A 22369-nucleotide genomic window follows, 5' to 3' on the forward strand; every position below is an offset into this window, starting at 1 on the left:
TACTAAAAAAGCCTTGGATTGTCGAGTCATGCTGGTGGGTTTTCTGGAACGGGACTTTCAGGAAGCAAACTGACTTCAAGATTTGTGATAAAGAAGCCGATGACCGACCCGGCGTCCCACCTCGTGTCCCGCCCGGTATCCAGCTCCGCGCGAGTCAAAAACACGTAAAAACCTGGATATGTCTGATCTGAGATTGTCGGCGTTCGTGAGATTCCATAGAAAAATAGAAGAAATATAAAAAAGACGGAATGAAAAGTACCGAGGGTGGGCGAGACATTTACAGGGACTCTCTCTAGCTTATAAATACGTTATCTACAACATGTGGTACAAAAATACTATCGAGCATTTAGTGGGCACTGCAGCTCCTCTGTGGTCTCTTCCTCAGCGGGAACAAAACAAAACAGGAAGTGATGTGACTGCTCAGGCACAAAGTCGTGTTAGCGGGGAGGGGAGAGGCTCCTCCCCCTCCTGAGAACTCCGACACACAAAGCGAACACAAACGTTTTGGTTTAAACCAGAACAGACCCCAGCTGCTGCAGGACGTGGGTCTGCGTATGGAGGCCCGGGAGGGACACGAGCAGCAGATCCAACCTTCTGCTCACATCCATCCCGCCCAGTTCTGAACGCCCCGTGTCATCACCAATCAGAGTGGTTCTGGTTCCGATCGGATGACCAATCAGTCAATATGTGCCTCACAGTGCTACAGAGAGTCAGAACTGGAGCTCCAACACCAGAGTCACTTCCTGCCGAGACGCCGTCCCCGACACCGGAGATGTCCTCCTGAAGACGCCGTCCCCGGAGCGGCCACAGAAACGTCAGTCCCACAGTGATAAACAGCAGACTGTGGGAGGTCACCTGATGCGGTTGCCACGGTAACGCAGGACTCCCGCAGCTGCTGTTGGTATTTGGCATCAGAGGTTGGTGGTCCATCTGACTGGTTAGTTCCTGTTCTTCCTCCTGCTTTAAGGCAACTTATACTTGTGATGATCTGAATAAAAACTTTAGTTAAAAATGTACAAATATTTCTTATACAAACCTCTGGTGCATCATCAGTAAACACTGTATAGAAAATATATAAATATGTTTTCTCTTTAAATGTACAAAAGTCCTCTGCTTCCCTTTAGTTGGTCGGCTCCTCCGCTGCGTCAGTCTCTTCCTGTTCGTCTACCTCAAATATGAACAATTGGTATTTACAGAGAGGGGCGGAGCTAAGCCAGGGGTTTGGCTCACGAGGAGTCTGTGCAAGGGGAAGGTGGCGGAGGGTACAGGTGGTGGGCGTAACTGCGCTCAGTGTAAGGCGACGGCGGGCAGCTCTCGCAGTTCTCCTCCGCCGACAGATACTGGCTGCGGGGGGTCGGCGGCGGCGGGAACGGCTCAGAGTCATAGTTGAGGTCGCTGGTGTAGCCCTTAGTGGCCGCAGCGGGCTTCAGTGGTGCTCGGCGTCCCGGGGTGTAATCGCTGTCGCACACGTCCGTGCTGCAGGGCGTGGTGGGCGGGGCAAAGTGGCGGTAGGTGTACGGTCGGTAGCTGCAGGAGGAGAAGAACTTGGTGAGAACGTGTTCTGGTTAGGACCGGAGCAGAAGGCCCGCTCTCAGGAGCCTGCCCCGACGACAGCGTGTGTTCTGATGGCTCTGGTTGGTCTGGACCAGAATGGCGCTTACACGTTAGCGTCGGCACGGCCCCAAAAGGTACCGAACGGCACCAGAATTTGGTTTCACACTCAGGTCAGATTTGTGTTTTTGGTGCCGAGGCGACTCTTTCTCACACCTTCTCCCCAGCGGTCAGACTGGGACCGAGGCCGCACTACGGACTGATTAGACTCCGCCCACAAGCCCAGGGATTTCCGCATTCCTGAAAGGTCGCTGGGATTTATATGTGAACACGACACGGCCCGTACCAGCCCAAACTCCCGCCCGACCGTGCCGACGCTGACGTGTAAGCGCCAACAGTTCTGTCACACGAAAGCAGCCGAGTCACATTTACTCTGGGAGCTGTCAGAAGGTCCAGATCCGTTCTGTTTGTGGATCAGAACCTTTGAGGTCCAGATATTTGTTCTGTCTAATTCCTGGGCAACAGTACCTGTATGACCGGTGTGTGGACGGGCTGTTGGAGGAGTAACCAAACTCCAGGGTGTACTGGGAGCGCACTGTTGCAGGTGAGGGGGGCGGGTTCAGGATCTGGAACACACACAAAGGTCAGGATCCAGGTCCGAGTCCGGATCAAAGTGGACTCGGCTCCGGGTCTCACCGGGGGGAAGTACGTGCCCTTGGTGCTGGACGAGCTGCTGGACGAAGCTCCGGTGACGTGAGCGCGGTCGTACGGCGGACCACTGCTGCCACCCATGATGCTCAGAGAGCCAATCACAGACTTCCCCCTGGACATACCTGTGGACAGGTAGAGTTGAGTCAGAACCAGTGGTACCAGTACATGTTTCAGCCCCTTCTATGGTTCTGCTGCACGTCTTACAGGACTTACTATGTTCCTAATGGTGTTTTAAAAGCCTCTGCTAACCTGGCCGTTACTCTGACGAGGCAGGCAGGTGAGGTGAGGTCGTTACGGTTTACCAGGGTGGGCGGTCTGGATGTGTTACACACACACACACACACACACACACACACACACACACACACACACACACACACACACACACACACACACACACACACACACACACACACACACACACACACACTCCGCTACAACACGAACCACCGTAACTACGCAGCAGTTTCAGCCGTTTAACACCTTCATCAAACATCAGGAGTCAGAGGTCTCATGTCCAGACCCGGCTTACAGACTCATTCATGTGTTCATCTCCAGCAGGCTGGACTACTGCAATGGTCTCCTAAGCCTCAACAGGAACCAGGAGAACGGAGCACATCACTCCTGTTTTTAGAGCCCTGCACTGGTTACCAGGCAGGTATTCCCGTACCGTAGAGCATCTCACCTGGCAGCGAGCTGGACAGCGAGCTCGGATGTGGAACATATCCCAGAGGCACGGACGACGGCCCGTGAACCACGAAGTCGTTGGTGACCGTCTCTCCGTCGTCCTTCATCTGAGGACAGAGCACGCGCTGACACACAAAGTAGATGGCACCAACCCCAAACAAGGCCATGACCACGCCCACGATGGAGCTGATGGTGTTGTTGGACGGAGGTGGAGGCTCCTCGGTGGGATCTGAAACCGCAGGAGCAGAACAACGTTCATCAGTTAGATTATCTGCGTGTGGGCGTCCCTTACCGTCAGAGGAAACCCGTTAACGGGTGAAACGTTTAACAACACGTGGGTTTTCCTCAACTCTGTAAGCGCCAAAGTTTAACGAGTCCCTGATCAACCGTGATCCTCGGGTGGTCGCTGCAGAAACGTGAAGCTTCAAACGGATGTTCCTGTTTCAGTCTGAAGCCGCCTCCAGCCAGAGGAGAGCGGGGCAAATGGCCGACTCAAACTCTGAAGAGGAACATTCACCCTCTGATGAAGGTGATGGCTCGTGGCCCATAATCGGTTGCAGCTGACTGCGGTCCACACAGACAACTGTCCTGGGATGAAACCATCCCGTTTCACGCCCAAAACACCAGACCCTCGTGTAGCGACCGTGCTTAGACACGGGTCTGTGCGTAAATCAGGCGTAGGAACTAACGTACACACTGTGTGGTGTTCATCATGTTGTACCTGTGGGTGGAAATGTTCCTAAACACCAGACAACTTCAGACCGTGTGTAGGAACATCTAGTGGTAGAACGGGACCACCGAAGGTCTCACTCATCCACACATGTTCCTCATCCACTGATTATTTTATACGTCAGTGGAAAAACAGCTGAGTCACACGACTGGTGCTCAGTCACATGACTGGTGCTGAGTCACACGACCGGTGCTGAGTCACACGACCGGTGCTGAGTCACACGACTGGTGCTGAGTCACACGACTGGTGCTGAGTCACGACTGGTGCTGAGTCACGACTGGTGCTGAGTCATACGACCGGTGCTGAGTCACATGACTGGTGCTGAGTCACGACCGGTGCTGAGTCACACGACTGGTGCTGAGTCATACGACCGGTGCTGAGTCACATGACTGGTGCTGAGTCACACGACTGGTGCTGAGTCACACGACTGGTGCTGAGTCACGACTGGTGCTGAGTCACACGACTGGTGCTGAGTCACATGACCGGTGCTGAGTCACATGACCGGTGCTGAGTCACATGACTGGTGCTGAGTCACACGACTGGTGCTGAGTCACATGACTGGTGCTGAGTCACACGACTGGTGCTGAGTCACGACTGGTGCTGAGTCATACGACCGGTGCTGAGTCACACGACCGGTGCTGAGTCACATGACTGGTGCTACAACACCTGACGGGAATCTGACTGTAGAACGGATGTGGCGTTGTTGTAATCTGTTTCCGTTTTTATGATGTTCTTAATCTTTTTCATTCATATTATTTTTATGTAAGATGTTATATTTTATCCTCGTGATGCTGCTTCAGACGCGTTGGATTAAACATCGTTTCTATGCTGTTATGAAGGACCTGTCGGAGCTCCTCTGGAGGAAACGCGTGAGCGCGCTGACGGCAGATCCGTCTGGAGCCATGCTGGGATTTGGAATCCCAGATAAACCGCACAAATCCGATTCCGGTCCATGTTTTATTTTACATCTACCAGAACCTCCTCTGCTCCCCATCACACAAGTTTTTTATTCTGGGTCTTTTCTCTCTGATGACTCGTGTCTGAGGGAATGACCTGGAGTACAGGTCAGTCATCATGGACTTGTAGACTGGTGTGAGCATAACCACCGTCGCTTGAACACCAGTAAGACAAAGGAAATGGTGATTGGCTTTCAGAGAAACACTCCTTCTCACTCACCAGTAAATGGTAAATGGCCTGTATTTGATATAGCGCCTTCTAGAGTCCTGGAACCCCCCAAGGCGCTTTACAACACAATCATTCACCCATTCACACGCTGGTGGGGATGAGCTACGATGTGACTGCCCTGGGGCGTGCTGACAAAGGCGAGGCTGCCAAGCACTGGCGCCACCGGCCCCTCCATCAGAGGCAGACGGAGACATCCCAGATGTAAACCAGACCGCTACCGTAGGTCAGTCATGCCCTCTGCAGTAAGAGTGTAGAGCTCCTCAGTTGAACTGGTAGTGGCATTATCCTGGTACACAGTACCACCAACGCAATACTCCGTATGTGTTCAATACTCGTTCTATACCAGATGAACATTAGTATGTCTGTGTCTCTCATGCTGCGTAGCGCTGCAAACACAAGTTTCCTTTTCATTTTTTATTTGTGGTTTTTAGCGGTTGAAGGTTACAGCACTAGATTACTGCCTGTGTATAAATACACGTACCTTTGTTATTATTTATCCCTCAAGTGTTGGTGCTGCTGTAACAAGTGGATTTCCCCACTGTGGGATCAATAAAGTTTATTCTATTCTAGAACGCAGACAATCCCCTCACCTGCTGGGGGCGCAGCGTGACACGAGCACCTGGCTAGCACAGGTGGGATTTATCATCAGGCGGGGTGGAGGAACGTGCGTACGAGAGGCCACCGCACGTTTCATACATCAGGATGTTGACCGTGCATACAAACATTCTAACTTTCGTTGACAGGAAGGAATTTAGGAATATTTCTGTGAACGTTTGTTACACGAGGGTCCCGACTAATATAAAGGATTTGTGTTGGGGAGAAAAATACAAGCATAAAAGGTTTATATAAAACATTTATAAATTAAAAATAACAAAAATCTGAAGGAACATCTGTAAAGTTTTGCCTGATGACATCATAATATGCTAATTAGCGTGAATTTAATCCATCACAACCTTTGGGTCATTTGCAGGTTTTGCCTGCCGCATCAGAACCAAACGCTGTATTAAAACCTTTGGCGCCTGAAGAGCTGACTGCTTTTTAAACAGCTGGCTGCACTGAAGGGAACATGGCTGAAGTAAAACCGGAGATCAGGCTCGGATCTGCTGATCGGACGCCACTCACAGCAGCCCATCTCGTCGGAGTTGTCGCTGCAGTCCATGTTGTGGTCGCACTTCTTGTGCTTGCCGATGCACTGACCGTTGGTGCAGGTGAACTGATCCGCCGGACACCGAACTGAAAAACAAAAAGATGCCAGAACATTAGGACCAGCTAGGCAACGCACGTCACCTGGTTGCCATGGAGTGGGGCATCACCTCGAGACAAAACCACCAAGTTAAACCTTCAGCATAAAACATACATTTTCTGGGCTCGCCTTTACAAAAAGTGTTTAAATAAAAACACACAGTGGTGGTTTATCCTGTCTGCCAAAGCTGGGAGACATGAGGCTCTGGTTCCCCGGATCTGATGGCTGAACCATCTTAGGAGAAGATGGAATAGCAATTATTCCCATTATAAATCACACCATGAAACATTAACAGCCACAACCCTTTTCCCATTTTCTATCGTCACTGTGCTTGTGAGGAGACTTTTACCCAGAGAGCCGCTGTTAGCGCAGGCTGAGCAGCGCAGGCTGAGCAGCGCAGGCTGAGCAGCGCAGGCTGTTAGGGCAGGCTGAGCAGCGCAGGCTGTTAGGGCAGGCTGAGCAGCGCAGGCTGTCAGCGCAGGCTGAGCAGCGCAGGCTGAGCAGCGCAGGCTGAGCAGCGCAGGCTGTTAGGGCAGGCTGAGCAGCGCAGGCTGAGCAGCGCAGGCTGAGCAGCGCAGGCTGAGCAGCGCAGGCTGAGCAGCGCAGGCTGTTAGGGCAGGCTGAGCAGCGCAGGCTGAGCAGCGCAGGCTGTTAGCGCTGGCTGAGCAGCGCAGGCTGTTAGGGCAGGCTGAGCAGCGCAGGCTGTTAGGGCAGGCTTAGCAGCGCAGGCTGTTAGGGCAGGCTGAGCAGCGCAGGCTGTTAGCGCAGGCTGAGCAGCGCAGGCTGTTAGCGCAGGCTGTTAGCGCAGGCTGTTAGCGCAGGCTGTGCAGCCCTTCGTTAGGACCAAAAGGCAAAACCACTAAAAACACGAATGACTAACATAGCTGACAGATCCTGGGTCAGTCAGGAGCGCCACAAGAAAACGCAGCGGATTGCACTGCTCAGTCTAGAAACGATGGCTGTGGGCGGGGCTATAACTGTTACAGAGCCGTGAGCCCCCCCGCTTCACCTTCACACTTGTTCTCGTCAGATCCGTCCTGACAGTTGATCTCCCCGTTGCAACGCAGGCTCAGGTCAATGCACTGCCGACTGTCGCACTGGAACTCCGAATCGGAGCAGACGGGACAGTCTTCCTCGTCGCTCCGGTCGTCACACTCAGGATAACCGTCGCACCTCCAGGTGTTCGGGATGCAGTCCACTTCTCCTGAATTGCAGGCGAAATGTTCAGGCGAGCAGGTGGGCGGTTCTAGACACAAACGCAGACCGTGAGATCAACATCCTTCTTTCTGACGACCTTATAGGCCGGAACACGTTTTACCTCCACAGGTGAGTTCGTCTGGCAGCAGCACCAGGTGAATGGGACACGAGCAGCGGGTTGTCCCGTCTCCCTTCACGATGCAGATGTGGGAGCAGCCGCCATTATCGTTTGTACAGGGGTGTTTACCTGGAGAACAAGTGTGTTAGACAGGTAAGCTGAGACTCAACCTGCCAGCGTAACAAACAGGAAACTGGACTCACGGTACTCCGTCATGTCAAGATCGTGCACGGCGTGAATGTCGCTCAGGTAGGCGACTCGCGCCTGCACCTTAGTGCGGCCCTCCCTCGTCGTTTTATCGATGCGTTCGATCATCTGCTGCTGCTTGTCGATCCAGTACAGGTGGTTCCCGAACACCGTCAGGCCCACGGGCTGCAGGATGTTAGAGTCGGCGATCACAATCCGATTGGCTCCTGCAGCGTTTAACAAAATAAAAGCACCAGGGAGAAAAACAAACAAGGGCGAGAACTTCAGGAACAAAGGCAACAAAACGGGAGAGGAGCTGCGGGTGGGGTGGGGGGAGGGGGGGGACAGGAATGAAGACAATTAAATATCTGTTCTAGTTCTGGATCGGGTCTGAGTTCTGGTTCTGGATCGGGTCTGAGATCTGGTTCTGGATCGGGTCTGAGTTCTGGTTCGGGTCTGTGTTCTGGATCGGGTCTGAGATCTGGTTCTGGATCGGGTCTGAGATCTGGTTCTGGTTCGGGTCTGTGTTCTGGTTCGGGTCTGAGTTCTGGTTCTGGATCGGGTCTGAGTTCTGGTTCTGGATCGGGTCTGAGATCAGGTTCTGGATCGGGTCTGAGATCTGGTTCTGGATCGGGTCTGAGTTCTGGTTCTGGATCGGGTTCTGGATCGGGTCAGAGATCGGGTTCTGTATCGGGTCAGAGATCGGGTTCTGTATCGGGTTCTGGATCGGGTCAGAGATCGGGTCCTGTATAGGGTCAGAGATCGGGTCCGAGTTCTGGTTCTGGATCGGGTCAGAGATCGGGTTCTGGATTGGGTCAGAGATCGAATTCTGGATCGGCTCTGGATCGGGTTCTGGATCGGGTCTGGATCGGGTTCTGGATCGGGTCTGGATCGGGTTCTGGATCGGGTCAGAGATCGGGTCTGGATCGGGTCAGAGATCGGGTCAGAGATCTGGTTCTGTATCGGGTCAGAGTTCTGGTTCTGCAGCGGGTCAGAGTTCTGGTTCTGCATCGGGTCAGAGATAGGGTTCTGCATCGGGTCAGAGATAGGGTTCTGCATCGGGTCAGAGATAGGGTTCTGCATCGGGTCAGAGATAGGGTTCTGCATCGGGTCAGAGATAGGGTTCTGCATCGGGTCAGAGATCGGGTTCTGGATCGGGTCAGAGATTGGGTCAGAGATGGGGTTCTGGATCGGGTCAGAGATCGGGTCCGAGTTCTGGATCGGGTCAGAGTTCTGGTTCTGGATCGGGTCCGAGTTCTGGTTCTGGATCGGGTCAGAGATGGGGTTCTGGATCGGGATCTGGATCGGGTCAGAGATCGGGTTCTGGATCGGGTTCTGTATCGGGTTCTGCATCGGGTCAGAGATGGGGTTCTGCATCGGGTCAGAGATGGGGTTCTGCATCGGGTCAGAGATGGGGTTCTGCATCGGGTCAGAGATGGGGTTCTGCATCGGGTCAGAGATGGGGTTCTGCATCGGGTCAGAGATGGGGTTCTGCATCGGGTCAGAGATGGGGTTCTGGATCGGGTCAGAGATGGGGTTCTGGATCGGGTCAGAGATCGGGTTCTGTATCGGGTCAGAGATCGGGTTCTGTATCGGGTCAGAGATCGGGTTCTGTATCGGGTCAGAGATCGGGTTCTGTATCGGGTCAGAGATCGGGTTCTGCATCGGGTCAGAGATCGGGTTCTGCATCGGGTCAGAGATCGGGTTCTGTATCGGGTCAGAGATCGGGTTCTGTATCGGGTCAGAGATCGGGTTCTGTATCGGGTCAGAGATCGGGTTCTGTATCGGGTCAGAGATAGGGTTCTGCATCGGGTCAGAGATGGGGTTCTGCATCGGGTCAGAGATGGGGTTCTGCATCGGGTCAGAGATGGGGTTCTGGATCGGGTCCGAGTTCTGGTTCTGGATCGGGTTCTGGATCGGGTCAGAGATCGGGTTCTGGATCGGGTCATAGATCGGGTTCTGGATCGGGTCAGACATCGGGTTCTGGATCGGGTCAGACATCGGGTTCTGGATCGGGTCAGAGATGGGGTTCTGGATCGGGTCAGAGATCGGATCCGAGTTCTGGTTCTGGATCGGGTCCGAGTTCTGGTTCTGGATCGGGTCCGAGATCGGGTTCTGGATCGGGTCAGAGATCGGGTTCTGGATCGGGATCTGGATCGGGTCAGAGATCGGGTTCTGTATCGGGTCAGAGATCGGGTTCTGTATCGGGTCAGAGATCGGGTTCTGTATCGGGTCAGAGATAGGGTTCTGCATCGGGTCAGAGATGGGGTTCTGCATCGGGTCAGAGATGGGGTTCTGCATCGGGTCCGAGTTCTGGTTCTGGATCGGGTTCTGGATCGGGTCAGAGATCGGGTTCTGGATCGGGTCAGAGATCGGGTTCTGGATCGGGTCAGAGATCGGGTTCTGGATCGGGTCAGACATCGGGTTCTGGATCGGGTCAGACATCGGGTTCTGGATCGGGTCAGAGATGGGGTTCTGGATCGGGTCAGAGATCGGATCCGAGTTCTGGTTCTGGATCGGGTCCGAGTTCTGGTTCTGGATCGGGTCCGAGATCGGGTTCTGGATCGGGTCAGAGATCGGGATCTGGATCGGGTCAGAGATCGGGTTCTGTATCGGGTCAGAGATAGGGTTCTGGATCGGGTCAGAGATGGGGTTCTGGATCGGGTCAGAGATCGGATCCGAGTTCTGGTTCTGGATCGGGTCCGAGTTCTGGTTCTGGATCGGGTCCGAGATCGGGTTCTGGATCGGGTCAGAGATCGGGTTCTGTATCGGGTCAGAGATAGGGTTCTGGATCGGGTCAGAGATGGGGTTCTGGATCGGGTCAGAGATCGGATCCGAGTTCTGGTTCTGGATCGGGTCCGAGTTCTGGTTCTGGATCGGGTCCGAGATCGGGTTCTGGATCGGGTCAGAGATCGGGTTCTGGATCGGGATCTGGATCGGGTCAGAGATCGGGATCTGGATCGGGTCAGAGATAGGGTTCTGGATCGGGTCAGAGATGGGGTTCTGGATCGGGTCAGCCGGGGCAGTACTCTGGCACGTGCAGCACACACGCGTTACTGGGTAAGAGTAACGTTCAAGTACTTCTGATGGACCTGGAATAGTAAATGTGATGTGTTTGCTTTACTTATCTAGTATTGATAATCCTACATTTCACCACGGAGGGCGTGCGTTTCCAGGTTAAACCCAAAACCAGCCTGTTGTGTAGGTCCACCAATACCGCCCTCCCTGAGCCCCGACGCCAAGTTCCCACTAAGGAACTGGGCTTGAACCAGTAAAACCAGACTAAACGGGCAAGAAAACCTTCAGTCACCACTTTCACCCTCCACTCAATACTCCGTAGACGTCCACTATGATGGACCCATGTGATCAGTGAGACAGGTGCACACAGTCAGCAGCAGAACCCTAAAGGTTCTGGTTCTAATCGATCAGTACCAGAACTCAGAGGTGGGTAGGCTTCAGCCACCCGCTCTACAGAGATGGGAGCATATTTCTGACTTTGTAGCAGGACGAGCATTTCCACTAAGTTCAGCATGAAGGCGTTTAGACTCACCAGACAGGTCGCTGCTCTCGATGCGCCGCAGGTCCGAGTCCACCCAGAACAGCTTTCCCAACGCGTTGTCAATGGCCAGAGCCACAGGTTTTCCCAGGCCGCTGAAGAACAAGACCTCCCGCTCCGTGCCGTCCAAAGCTGCCCGCTCGATCTTAGGAGAACGCTCCTGCAGGTTGGTGAAGTACATGTACCTGCAGAGAGCACAGGAAGTCCCTTCACCGATCCAGCCGTCAGAACCACCACACATCTCATCCTTCCAGCTGGGATTTTAAATCATTCACTGTTTAGGAGTGGGCGTTGCGCCTCGTGAAGGCTAACCCTAAATGCTGCTGTGCTTTTACCGTTTAACTACCGTATGTTCTGGACTAGAAGTCGCACCAGCCATAAAAAGTATAATCAAGAAGAAAAAAACATAAAAGTCGCATTTTGGGGGGAAATGTTATTATTCTTACAAAATCTGAGACCGAGCGTTTCACATTGCAGGACAAGTACTGGTAACAATAACAGAATAAACAACCAGGGCGCAGCAGCGCGCCACGGTCTCCAGCAGAGGATGGCGGTGTTTGAAACCCTCCCAGCGGGACAGGGGGGCTTATTCCTGGGCCGGAGCTGCCTGGCCCGCAGCAGCGCGGTATACATAATTTGGTATACAAGTAGAGCTGCTCGATTATAGCAAAAATAATAATCACGATTATTGTGACTGAAATTGAGATCTCGATTATTTTAGACGATTTTTCAATTTATGTTGATTTTATTTGTTTTTATTCAGTCATAAAATTGCTCAGGACACAATCAGGACAAAAATAAATAAGAAACAAGATGATCACTAAAATAACTCCTGATTCCCAGTATAAAAAGACCAATATACTTACAGCTCATAGTCTATGACCCAAGGGCTATAGACCTTGGTTTAACTCATTTAAAGAGCGGGTCAAGTGAGCCTCGGAGTCCTTCTCCACCCACGTATCAATTTTAAAAACGGCAACATTAGTAGGCGTTGCCTGGAGGACCGAGAGGGCGGAGCCTCGGCAGTGACGAAGACGATGGCTAACTAGACGAAGCTAGCTCCCTTCACTCTGAGCAGTTATTAGAAGTGGAGGACGTTTCTCCCCCTCCTTACCCAGACACTCGAGAAGAAAGGGACCAAGTTTATTTGGAGGAGACAAGCGGACCCGAGCCTTATTGTTTTGAGCTTGTGAGTTGCCTGAAACTAGCGGAACCGACCCAACAGAACCACCTCTGAATGGTAAGTACCCGTTAGCCATAGCATTGGATTAGCTGCAGGGTTTGACTCCACGGCCCTAAAAAGCTAGTATTCAGCATGTTTTAGAGGAGTTCTACTGACCCGCGCTCTGGGTTCACCATGATGGCTCTGGGTTTGTCGTGCTCGCCCCGCAGGACCACGCCCACCCGGCTGCCATCTGTCCGGGTCACGTTGATGACGTTGGTCACCTCGCTGGTCCAGTAGATGAAGCGACTGTAGATGTCGATGCTTAGGTCATACAGCTGAAGACCTGGACTGGGTCCCACCACAGAGCTCAGTACCACCGTCATACTCTACAAACAACCAGAACAACCACATGAGCCAAGTGGAACACAAGCTGGACCTCCAGATCCACCTGAAACCAAGGAGAAGGTGGGGACATGTACACACATTCATGGGAAACAAGCAGTTTCAGGGTTACACATCCTGTTCTGCTCCCCGTCTGATCTGATGTGAACGGGCCCGATCATCAGAACCCGCCCAGCATCAGAGACGAGAAGACTGGAGCTCATTAGGAGCCACAGCTCTTCTGCTGAACACGTCTGTGTTTAAACGTTAAACTGAGGAAAGAGAAGTTCTTCAGCCTGAAGGTCCATGAGCAACTCGACCTCCAGCTAAAGCAAGACACCAGAACCTGAAACCAGTACCTGGTTCCCATCCTCCTGCGTGCGGCGAATGACATTCTGTTTGGAGTCGATCCAGTACAGCTGCTTGTCCAGCGGGTCGTAGTCGATGGCCCGGACGTTCTTCAGGTTGTGGATAGGAAGGATGATGTCAGGGCTCTGCTGCTCGTCGATCACCATCCGGTTGATGGAGTTCTTCTGACTGAAGAGCAGGAATGACGTGGGAGCTAGAGGAGAACAAGGTCACGTCAACATGCACTCAGCACAGGGAACCACCAGGTCCTCCAGAACCTCTTCTCTTACCGCGGCACGTCTTGTTGTCGTAGTTGAGGGAGAAGTGGGCGGGGCATCCGCAGACATAGTTGCTGACTGGGACAGCAAGGCACAGATGGGAGCAGTGTCCGTTGGTGGAGGCACAGGCGTTCCAGCCGCCCTGTCGGGACGAGTGGAAGACCAGGATGTCCATGACGTAATCCAGGTGGCCCTGGATCAGGGTGCGGTTCTGGCCACTCGTCTTATTGGCTCGCTCGATGCTGCGTTGGCTCCAGTCTGTCCAGTAAATATAGTCCTGGAACTGGGTCAGTCCAAACGGGTGAGGAAGGTCATCCGCGATCACCTCTCTGTCCAGACCTGGAGGAGTAGGAAGACCGAGAACGTGAGGGAGAAGAGACGACACCAAAAACAAGTTCTAAATCAGGTCTGAATCTGGGGATGCTTCTGTACTTCCATCTTTTCCTTCATTTATCGCCCAACAAACATGTCTCCATCAGGAAACAAAAGTCAGGATTTTATGAATTTATTTAAAACTTGTTGTGTTGCTCATTTTGCAAATCCGTGTCCTCAGGGTGTGGCTGTATTTAACGATGCACATTTCTGCGACAAGCCAGGCTTTCTGTGCACAACACCTGCAGAGAGGTGTGTGTACAGGCGCGGCGTGGGTAGAGCGGTGATGGCGTGTGTAGAGCGGTGGCGGCGTGGGTAGAGCGGTGGCGGCGTGGGTAGAGCGGTGGCGGCGTGGGTAGAGCGGTGGCGGCGTGGGTAGAGCGGTGGCGGCGTGGGTAGAGCGGTGGTGGCGTGTGTAGAGCGGTGGCGGCGTGTGTAGAGCGGTGGCGGCGTGTGTAGAGCGGTGGCGGCGTGTGTAGAGCGGTGACGGCGTGTGTAGAGCGGTGATGGCGTGTGTAGAGCGGTGGCGGCGTGTGTAGAGCGGTGGCGGCGTGTGTAGAGCGGTGGCGGCGTGTGTAGAGCGGTGATGGCGTGTGTAGAGCGGTGATGGCGTGTGTAGAGCGGTGATGGCGTGTGTAGAGCGGTGGCGGCGTGTGTAGAGCGGTGATGGCGTGTGTAGAGCGGTGACGGCATGTGTAGAGCGGTGACGGCGTGTGTAGAGCGGTGACGGCGTGTGTAGAGCGGTGATGGCGTGTGTAGAGCGGTGGCGGCGTGTGTAGAGCGGTGGCGGCGTGTGTAGAGCGGTGATGGCGTGTGTAGAGCGGTGATGGCGTGTGTAGAGCGGTGGCGGCGTGTGTAGAGCGGTGGCGGCGTGGGTAGAGCGGTGATGGCGTGGGTAGAGCGGTGATGGCGTGGGTAGAGCGGTGGCGGCGTGGGTAGAGCGGTGATGGCGTGTGTAGAGCGGTGGCGGTGTGTGTAGAGCGGTGGCGGCGTGGGTAGAGCGGTGATGGCGTGTGTAGAGCGGTGACGGCGTGTGTAGAGCGGTGGCGGCGTGTGTAGAGCGGTGGCGGCGTGTGTAGAGCGGTGACGGCATGTGTAGAGCGGTGATGGCGTGTGTAGAGCGGTGATGGCGTGTGTAGAGCGGTGGCGGCGTGTGTAGAGCGGTGGCGGCGTGTGTAGAGCGGTGATGGCGTGTGTAGAGCGTTGATGGCATGTGTGGAGCGGTGATGGCGTGTGTTGGCGTGTGTAGAGCGATGGCGGCGTGTGTAGAGCGGTGACGGCGTGTGTAGAGCGGTGATGGCGTGTGTAGAGCGGTAGCGGCGTGTGTAGAGCGGTGATGGCGTGTGTAGAGCGGTGATGGCGTGTGTAGAGCGGTGATGGCGTGTGTAGAGCGGTGGCGGCGTGTGTAGAGCGGTGGCGGCGTGTGTAGAGCGGTGGCGGCGTGTGTAGAGCGGTGGCGGCGTGTGTAGAGCGGTGATGGCGTGTGTAGAGCGGTGATGGCGTGTGTAGAGCGGTGATGGCGTGTGTAGAGCGGTGGCGGCGTGTGTAGAGCGGTGATGGCGTGTGTAGAGCGGTGATGGCGTGTGTAGAGCGGTGATGGCGTGTGTAGAGCGGTGGCGGCGTGTGTAGAGCGGTGATGGCGTGTGTAGAGCGGTGGCGGCGTGTGTAGAGCGGTGATGGCGTGTGTAGAGCGGTGATGGCGTGTGTAGAGCGGTGGCGGCGTGTGTAGAGCGGTGGCGGCGTGTGTAGAGCGGTGGCGGCGTGTACAGGCGCGGCGTGTGTAGGGATTCTATGAGCCAGTTACTTGTTTTCTGATCCCGTCTGATGTCCATGAATGTTAAAAACACATTTAGATTCAGGAAGTGCTGATTTTAGACGGTTAACACATTTTAGGAAGTGCTGATTTTAGACGGTTAACACATTTTAGGAAGTGCTGGTTTTAGACGGTTAACACATTTTAGGAAGTGCTGGTTTTAGACGGTTAACACATTTTAGGAAGTGCTGGTTTTAGACGGTTAACACATTTTATGAAGTGCTGGTTTTAGACGGTTAACACATTTTAGGAAGTGCTGGTTTTAGACGGTTAACACATTTTATGAAGTGCTGGTTTTAGACGGTTAACACATTTTAGGAAGTGCTGGTTTTAGACGGTTAACACATTTTAGGAAGTGCTGGTTTTAGACGGTTAACACATTTTAGGAAGTGCTGATTTTAGACGGTTAACACATTTTAGGAAGTGCTGGTTTTAGACGGTTAACACATTTTAGGAAGTGCTGGTTTTAGACGGTTAACACATTTTAGGAAGTGCTGGTTTTAGACGGTTAACACATTTTATGAAGTGCTGGTTTTAGACGGTTAACACATTTTAGGAAGTGCTGGTTTTAGACGGTTAACACATTTTATGAAGTGCTGGTTTTAGACGGTTAACACATTTTAGGAAGTGCTGGTTTTAGACGGTTAACACATTTTAGGAAGTGCTGGTTTTAGACGGGTGACAAAAGTTACTTTAGGTTTTGTGTGAAAATGCAGCGTTTAGCGAGCATCACATCCTTCTTCCAGAACAGAAGGAGAACTCAACGTGGAGAAAGCCACCGTGATCCTGGTCATGTGGTAAGTAGCAGCTACGCTGGGGCAGAGGAGGTGTGGCCGTGACGTCATACATGCTTCGCCTGATTTGTAGTCTTTAAGCACCAACTTTTACAAGCTCATCAAGCTCAGATTCTGCAACAAACACGGTCAAAACTCACACAGTCATGCATCATTTAAACTCACGTACAACATGTGTGTGATTCAGGGCGTGGAGGAAAGCGGACCAGAAAACAACTTTTACTGCCTCGTTCACTGACCCACGAGTCGACATGAAGGGGGAGGAGCCTTATGCTCCCTATGGCGTCTGAATTCCTGCCTGCTGTAAACTGTGTGACGTTACGGTTTCGTCGCCCAAAAGAAAATGGCGACATGTTGATGTAGTAACATAAAATTAAAACTAAGCCAGTGTCGTTATGTTTTCAGGCCCAATTCAAAGTCCCATCAGTTGTCACACACACACTGATGTTTGTGTGATTGTTCTCATTTGACCCGTCCCCTGGGGGAGCGGTGAGCTGCAGACACGGCCGCGCTCGGGAACCATTTGGTGGTTTAACCCCCCAATCCAACAGGGAGGCGCTGGGTCCCATTGTTAAAGTCTTTGGTATGATCGGGAATCGAACCCTGATCTACCAGCTCAGGGCAGACACTACCGCTAGGCCACTGAGCTATCCAATCATGTGATTGGATCAGAACATCCCTATCCGACCCTGGTCCTACAGAAGACGCTCTTACCAAGCATGTTGGATGACTCTATCAGCGTCGTGTCCAGGTCGGTCCAGTAGAGCCTCCGCTCCGCGTAGTCGATGGTGAGGCCGTTGGCTCGACCCACGTCGGCCACCAATGTGATGCGGCCGGTACCGTCCATCGCAGCCCGGTCTATCTTGGGCTTCCCGCCCCACTCAGTCCAGTACATGTACCTGTGGAGAACCGGGTCAGAACAGCCTTGGGAAGAGGAACTGGGTCTGCTGGTGACAACAGTCCAAATCTAAAGGGTTCCTGTGGAAAGACCCACTTCCACCTCAGCCCAACCAACCGTTCACCCTTGTAAACAGGATGTGTGTACAAGGTATGTGCAGGTTTAAGGGAGCCAAATTTAAGACTTTTTAAGACCTTTTTTAAGGCTACTTTGACCAAATTTAAGCTATTTTTTTAAAATTAAATTTAAGCAATAATTTCCAGCTATTGCCTGGAAACGGTGCTAACCACGTCGTGAACGTGGGATTAACCATCCAGTTACCATTAAACTTCCCCACGGCGCAAGCTCCCACTAGCTTAACCAGCTAATGTGCTCATCTAAAAATAGCCCCCTTTCACAAACCAACCGAACGTGTACGGTTCCGCTTACGCCAACATCATACACAAAAAACGCTGAACTAACTAGAAATTCACAAAGATTTTATAGAAATAAAAGAATCTTGTTTATTGGGTCTTTGGACATTTAAGACCTTTGGAAACTGTATTTAAGGATTATTTGTCATTTTTAAGGATTTTTAAGGCCTTAAGTTGGAAAAGCAAATTTAAGACTTTTTAAGACTTTGCAAGGACCCGCGGATACCCTGGTGTAGATGATAACAGGTATGACGATCCGCTCTGCCTTTCTGCACGAGGCGGAGTCTGTGTACAGGAAGTGGTGGTTGGGAGTGACTGTGTGCTCATTTTGGAGAGAATCAAACACAGGCTGCAGGATTTCCTATCTAGTAGAATGAAACGAGGTGAGGGTTAGGGCTGCTGCGGAGGGCCAAGTGGACAGGGAGGTCTTGCCTCTGATTTATGTTGGGGGGGGGGGGGGGGGGGGGGGGGTGGAACGACAAAAAATGACTTTTCCTCATCCAGCAGAGAGGCCCCAGACATTCGGTTGTCACTGATCAAGAGGGCGTTCGTGCGAGGCAAAGATTCAGTTAAGAGCCCAGGAATAAAAGATGCTCCCGGTGGTTCTACACAGCCTTCCTAGGAGGGAGTTGGTCATTGGTCAGATCGTTCTCACAGAATGCTCGGTAGACTGCTTTAGATCAGAATTATACTCAAACTGCTTTATCTTATGAGTTTTACTGCTTAATGCTGTTAAAATAACCCTAAAACATTATTATTACTTAACTGCTTTCTGGATTGCATCACCGCTTTAAGCTACTGGTGTGGTAAACAAAGGGTTGCCCTAAAACGCACCCACACTCAGTGTTTATTACATCATTTAACTCGTTAGAAAGTCACAGCAGCAGAGTCTCACATGGGTTAGGGTAACTACAAGCTTTCCCTTTCAGGACCCGGGCCTCCTTCGTTAGTTAGGGTTCAAGTCCCACGCTGGTGTGTGTGTGTGTGAGACATCTGACCCACCCCCTGGGGGAACGGTGAGCTGCAGATCATTGGGCGGTTTAACCCCCCAATCAGGTGAGGAGGCATCGGGTCCCATTTGACCAGAGTCTTGGGTTTGACCCGGATTTGAACCAACTATTGAACAAAGTCAGCCTTGAGGGGCTGCGGTGCTGTCTGGTCATTAAATGACCTTGATAGAGACCCGCGACCTCTAAAATAGAAACCAGGAACTCGTAACTTCAGCTTAAGATGAGCCGAGCTTCTTGACAAGATTTTATAGCAGGTGCAGGACCAGCTACAGCTTCCCAGTTCTCACCCCTCTGCAGGATCCAGGGCCAGAGCTCGTGGACTGTCCAGATCCTTCCAGACCAGAACTTGCCGGTGCTGTCCATCCAGTTTGGCCACTTCAATGCGGTTGGTGCCGGTGTCTGCCCAGTACAGGTTCTTCCCCAACCAGTCTACCGCCATTCCCTCTGGATAGTCGAGGCCAAACTGGACCACGTGCTCCAGAGCACTGCCATTCATGAAGGCCCGGCTGATGGTCTGCAGAGTCACGTTTAAACAGATCAGAGTTCTGGTTCTGGTGTTGCCTACTTCTACAGCTGTGTACGGAAACCCACCTTCAGGGTGATGTCGGTCCAGTAGATCCGGTTGTCGGTGACGTCAAAGTCTAGCGCCGAAGCCTCCATGACACCAGTGAGCGGGATGGGAACGTTGTTGTTGTTCGTCTCCAGGGAGATGCGACGGATGTCGGTGTGGCGGGAGAAGAGCAGGAAGGCCTCAGGGATGATGCAGGTCTGCATGTCGGCGATGAGCTCCAGGCCGATGGGGCAGCCGCACTGCACCCCGTGGGGCGTGTAGAGGCACAGGTGACTACAACCGCCATTGTTGTCAGCACATGGGTTGGTACCTGGTCAGAGAAAATGGGTTCAGTGGACCAGAACCGGTCCTCAGTACCCCAGTCTGCTCTGTGGACTGCTTACAAGAACCCCAACCCTGCCAACCACGTCATGAACCAGAATAACAGCAGAGGTCTGAGAAGCAGCCCGTTTTTATCCAGATGAAGTGACCTATTTTATCCTGTTCTTGTACCGACACCTCTCTCACCGATCCCCTGCTTTACTCGCTGTAGGGCTCAGCTATGCTTTGTTATGAGTGTACAGCCCTGTGGTTCGCCTCCGGCAGCTGGAAGGTGGTTAAAAAAGATGAGGAGGTCTGGACTTAAAATCGCTACTTTAGTCCAAATCATTAAAATCAGCAAACTTTTTCTGATATTTGCTCTAGGAAACATAGGCCCCGCCCCCTTAGTACACCAACACAACGCCATCGTTCGTGACTCACCGACGGCCTCGTGCACATTTACAGCCTTGAGGCCCATGAGGTCTGGCAGCTCGTCGATGATGAACTCCCTCTCGGCGGTGTGTTTGTGGACGCGCTCGATGATGCGCCGCTGCCAGTCCGTCCAGTAGATGTAGTCTCCCAGCAGCGTGAAGCCAAAGATGTGAGGAATTTTGTCCTCCACCAGCACCCGTCGGCCCGTTCCGTTCATGTTCATCACCTGCACACAGACAGCTCAGCATCTTCATGGTGCTCCACTCATTTAGATAATGGGTTAGAGAAACGCACCACCTGCTGGGGTGTACTGGGAATGGCTTCAAACGTTTGTTATCAGATAAAAAATGTCTGAATATTTTTACATTTGACTAAAAACAGCTCATTACTGATTCACATCCCTTCAGGTTATTTATATAGCCCCTGAACCTGCGTATCAGTGCACTAAGTTCAGTTAGTTATGCCAGCTAGTTTAAAGTTTCCTATATAAGGAACCCAGCAGGTCGCATCGAGTCACTGACTAGTGTCAGAGTCTTTACTCATACTAAGCAAGCAAGCAGCGACAGTGGAGAGGAAAACTCCCTTTTAACAGGAAGAAACCTCCAGAAGATCCTGGCACGCGCACACACACACACGTGCACATACACACACACAGCTACTCTACATATTGTGTTTAATGAGCTACAACTGCAAATATAATCCCTCATGAAGGTATTGCTTTAAACCAGAAGATACTGGAGATGTGTAATTTCAATCTGAGCAACACTTAAGTGTGATTCTATCTAAACTTTCCGTTTGTAGAGGTTGAAAACTGCCCTCGCCGGAGGCTCCGACTGAGAGACAAGCGGAGCACACAGAGGGCACATTTTATTATACATGAGAGAGGAGACATTAGGGCTGTGTCATCTGACAATTTAAGATTGTTATGGATTATAAAGTGATAACGATCGATCAAAGCTCGGAGATGGTAGAACCGTCTATTTGCGTTCTTTCGCCTGTGACATTATTCCTGGAATTAGTTTGACGTTGGACGTTCGACAGACTCCACGGTCAGAAATGGGTCTTCATGCCATGTGCAAGTGCTGCAGATTCAAATTCAAAAGTACTTTATTAATCCCAGAGGGAACTTAAGAGTTTCAGTACACACAATTCTGAGATCAGACATACACGGGCAAGACACAAGACAAGAATTGGTGATTGTGGTCATTCACAATCCGAGTCGTGCTACCATAATAGAGATCAGAGGGTTTATATGAGGATAGAGTCAGGGGGAGGGGAAAAAAGGCACTTCAGAGGTACCCTCACCAGGGAGGGCAGCTTTGCTCTGCAAAAAAACACCTCAGACAGAAATGCACACAGACATTACACAACATAAGTGTCCACTAGGTGGGGAGGTAGGGTTGGGATTCTTCTCACTTCAGAGCATGCAGCCACATGGGGCAGCGCTCATCACCTCCGTTTGGACAGGGGAGGGAGATTATGGGTTAGAGAGCACAGTGACTCCTAGATACGGTTCCACGGCCTTCACCGGTCACAGTCCCGCCCAGGCTGGGATAGGGAGAGAGGGTTTCCATAGCGACGGCAGCATTCCACATTTCTTCTGAGGGTAAGTTTTCACTTCAGCCTCACAGGCTCAAGGGCACCAGATCCAGATAAAAACTTGTTTTGGGTACAGACAGAGATAATTTCCTCTCTGCCTTAAAGTTCTGTTGGTCTCCAACCCCTCTAGATCCAATAATGGTGTTATCAAACTATTCCAATCCGTGCTGATCCGTCCACTCGCTCCTTGATGGTATCCACCTTCTGTGCCAGAGCCTGAATCTCAGCCAAAGTTCCAAGCTTACGACTCATCTCGACAATTTTATGAGTTTGTGCGTTCACAGCGCGGTGTAATCCATCCCTGAGCTCCGGGAGAGAGCCAATATTCCTCGACAGCTCGTTAATCTTCCGGTAAGCCAGGTAACCTCCCAGGCCAAACAGCAGAAATCCCGACACCAACACCACGAATATCCAGAAGTCTTCAGAATCCTCCACAGACAGTTGAGAGAGGCAGATCAGGTTCCACTGTTTCCAGGAGTCCATGATATGCCCAGCTGGCTCTGTCCCAGAGGGGCATCCGGGAGCCCCTTCTCCCGTTCTCATCGCTGAAAAATTTTTGTCAATCACGTTGAGAGACCAGCTGACCAGATCCATTTTTAATCATTTCCAGTTTCCAGAAGAAATGCAGAAAGCGTCATGCACCCAAAGACAGGACAGAGAGCCTTGGGATGAGGAGGGAGGGAGAGGAGAAAATAGCGTCTGCACTCTCCAAGAGCCAGAAGAAAAAAAGATGGAGGTTAGCTGTGCTCCGAGGACTTGCTCCTAAGTGGTGGTTCGCTTAGGGACCCTAGTCCACTAATAAATGTATATAAGAACTGTCAACAGCGTGAA

At 52.2% G+C, this 22369-nt stretch overlaps 1 protein-coding gene across 1 annotated transcript in view; it reads right to left on the reverse strand.

Annotated features, from left to right (window-relative positions):
* Positions 1–1023: 1023 nt before the first annotated feature.
* lrp6 (low density lipoprotein receptor-related protein 6) overlaps positions 1024–22369 on the reverse strand; it is a 43510-nt gene continuing 22164 nt past the window's right edge. The window contains exons 8-23 of the mRNA XM_015962897.3: positions 19949–20165; positions 19228–19517; positions 18924–19150; positions 17030–17214; positions 13349–13675; positions 13070–13272; positions 12504–12715; positions 11159–11349; positions 7626–7835; positions 7426–7551; positions 7117–7353; positions 5987–6097; positions 2948–3178; positions 2248–2384; positions 2080–2177; positions 1024–1527 (exon numbers count right to left, since the gene is read on the reverse strand). Of these exons, the coding sequence (XP_015818383.1) occupies positions 1227–1527; positions 2080–2177; positions 2248–2384; positions 2948–3178; positions 5987–6097; positions 7117–7353; positions 7426–7551; positions 7626–7835; positions 11159–11349; positions 12504–12715; positions 13070–13272; positions 13349–13675; positions 17030–17214; positions 18924–19150; positions 19228–19517; positions 19949–20165 (3303 nt within the window). The 3' untranslated portion in view covers positions 1024–1226. The remainder of the gene's footprint in view (positions 1528–2079; positions 2178–2247; positions 2385–2947; positions 3179–5986; positions 6098–7116; positions 7354–7425; positions 7552–7625; positions 7836–11158; positions 11350–12503; positions 12716–13069; positions 13273–13348; positions 13676–17029; positions 17215–18923; positions 19151–19227; positions 19518–19948; positions 20166–22369) is intronic.

Source organism: Nothobranchius furzeri, chromosome 1, assembly GCF_043380555.1.
Source record: "Nothobranchius furzeri strain GRZ-AD chromosome 1, NfurGRZ-RIMD1, whole genome shotgun sequence".
In the NCBI taxonomy this organism is placed as follows: domain Eukaryota; kingdom Metazoa; phylum Chordata; class Actinopteri; order Cyprinodontiformes; family Nothobranchiidae; genus Nothobranchius; species Nothobranchius furzeri.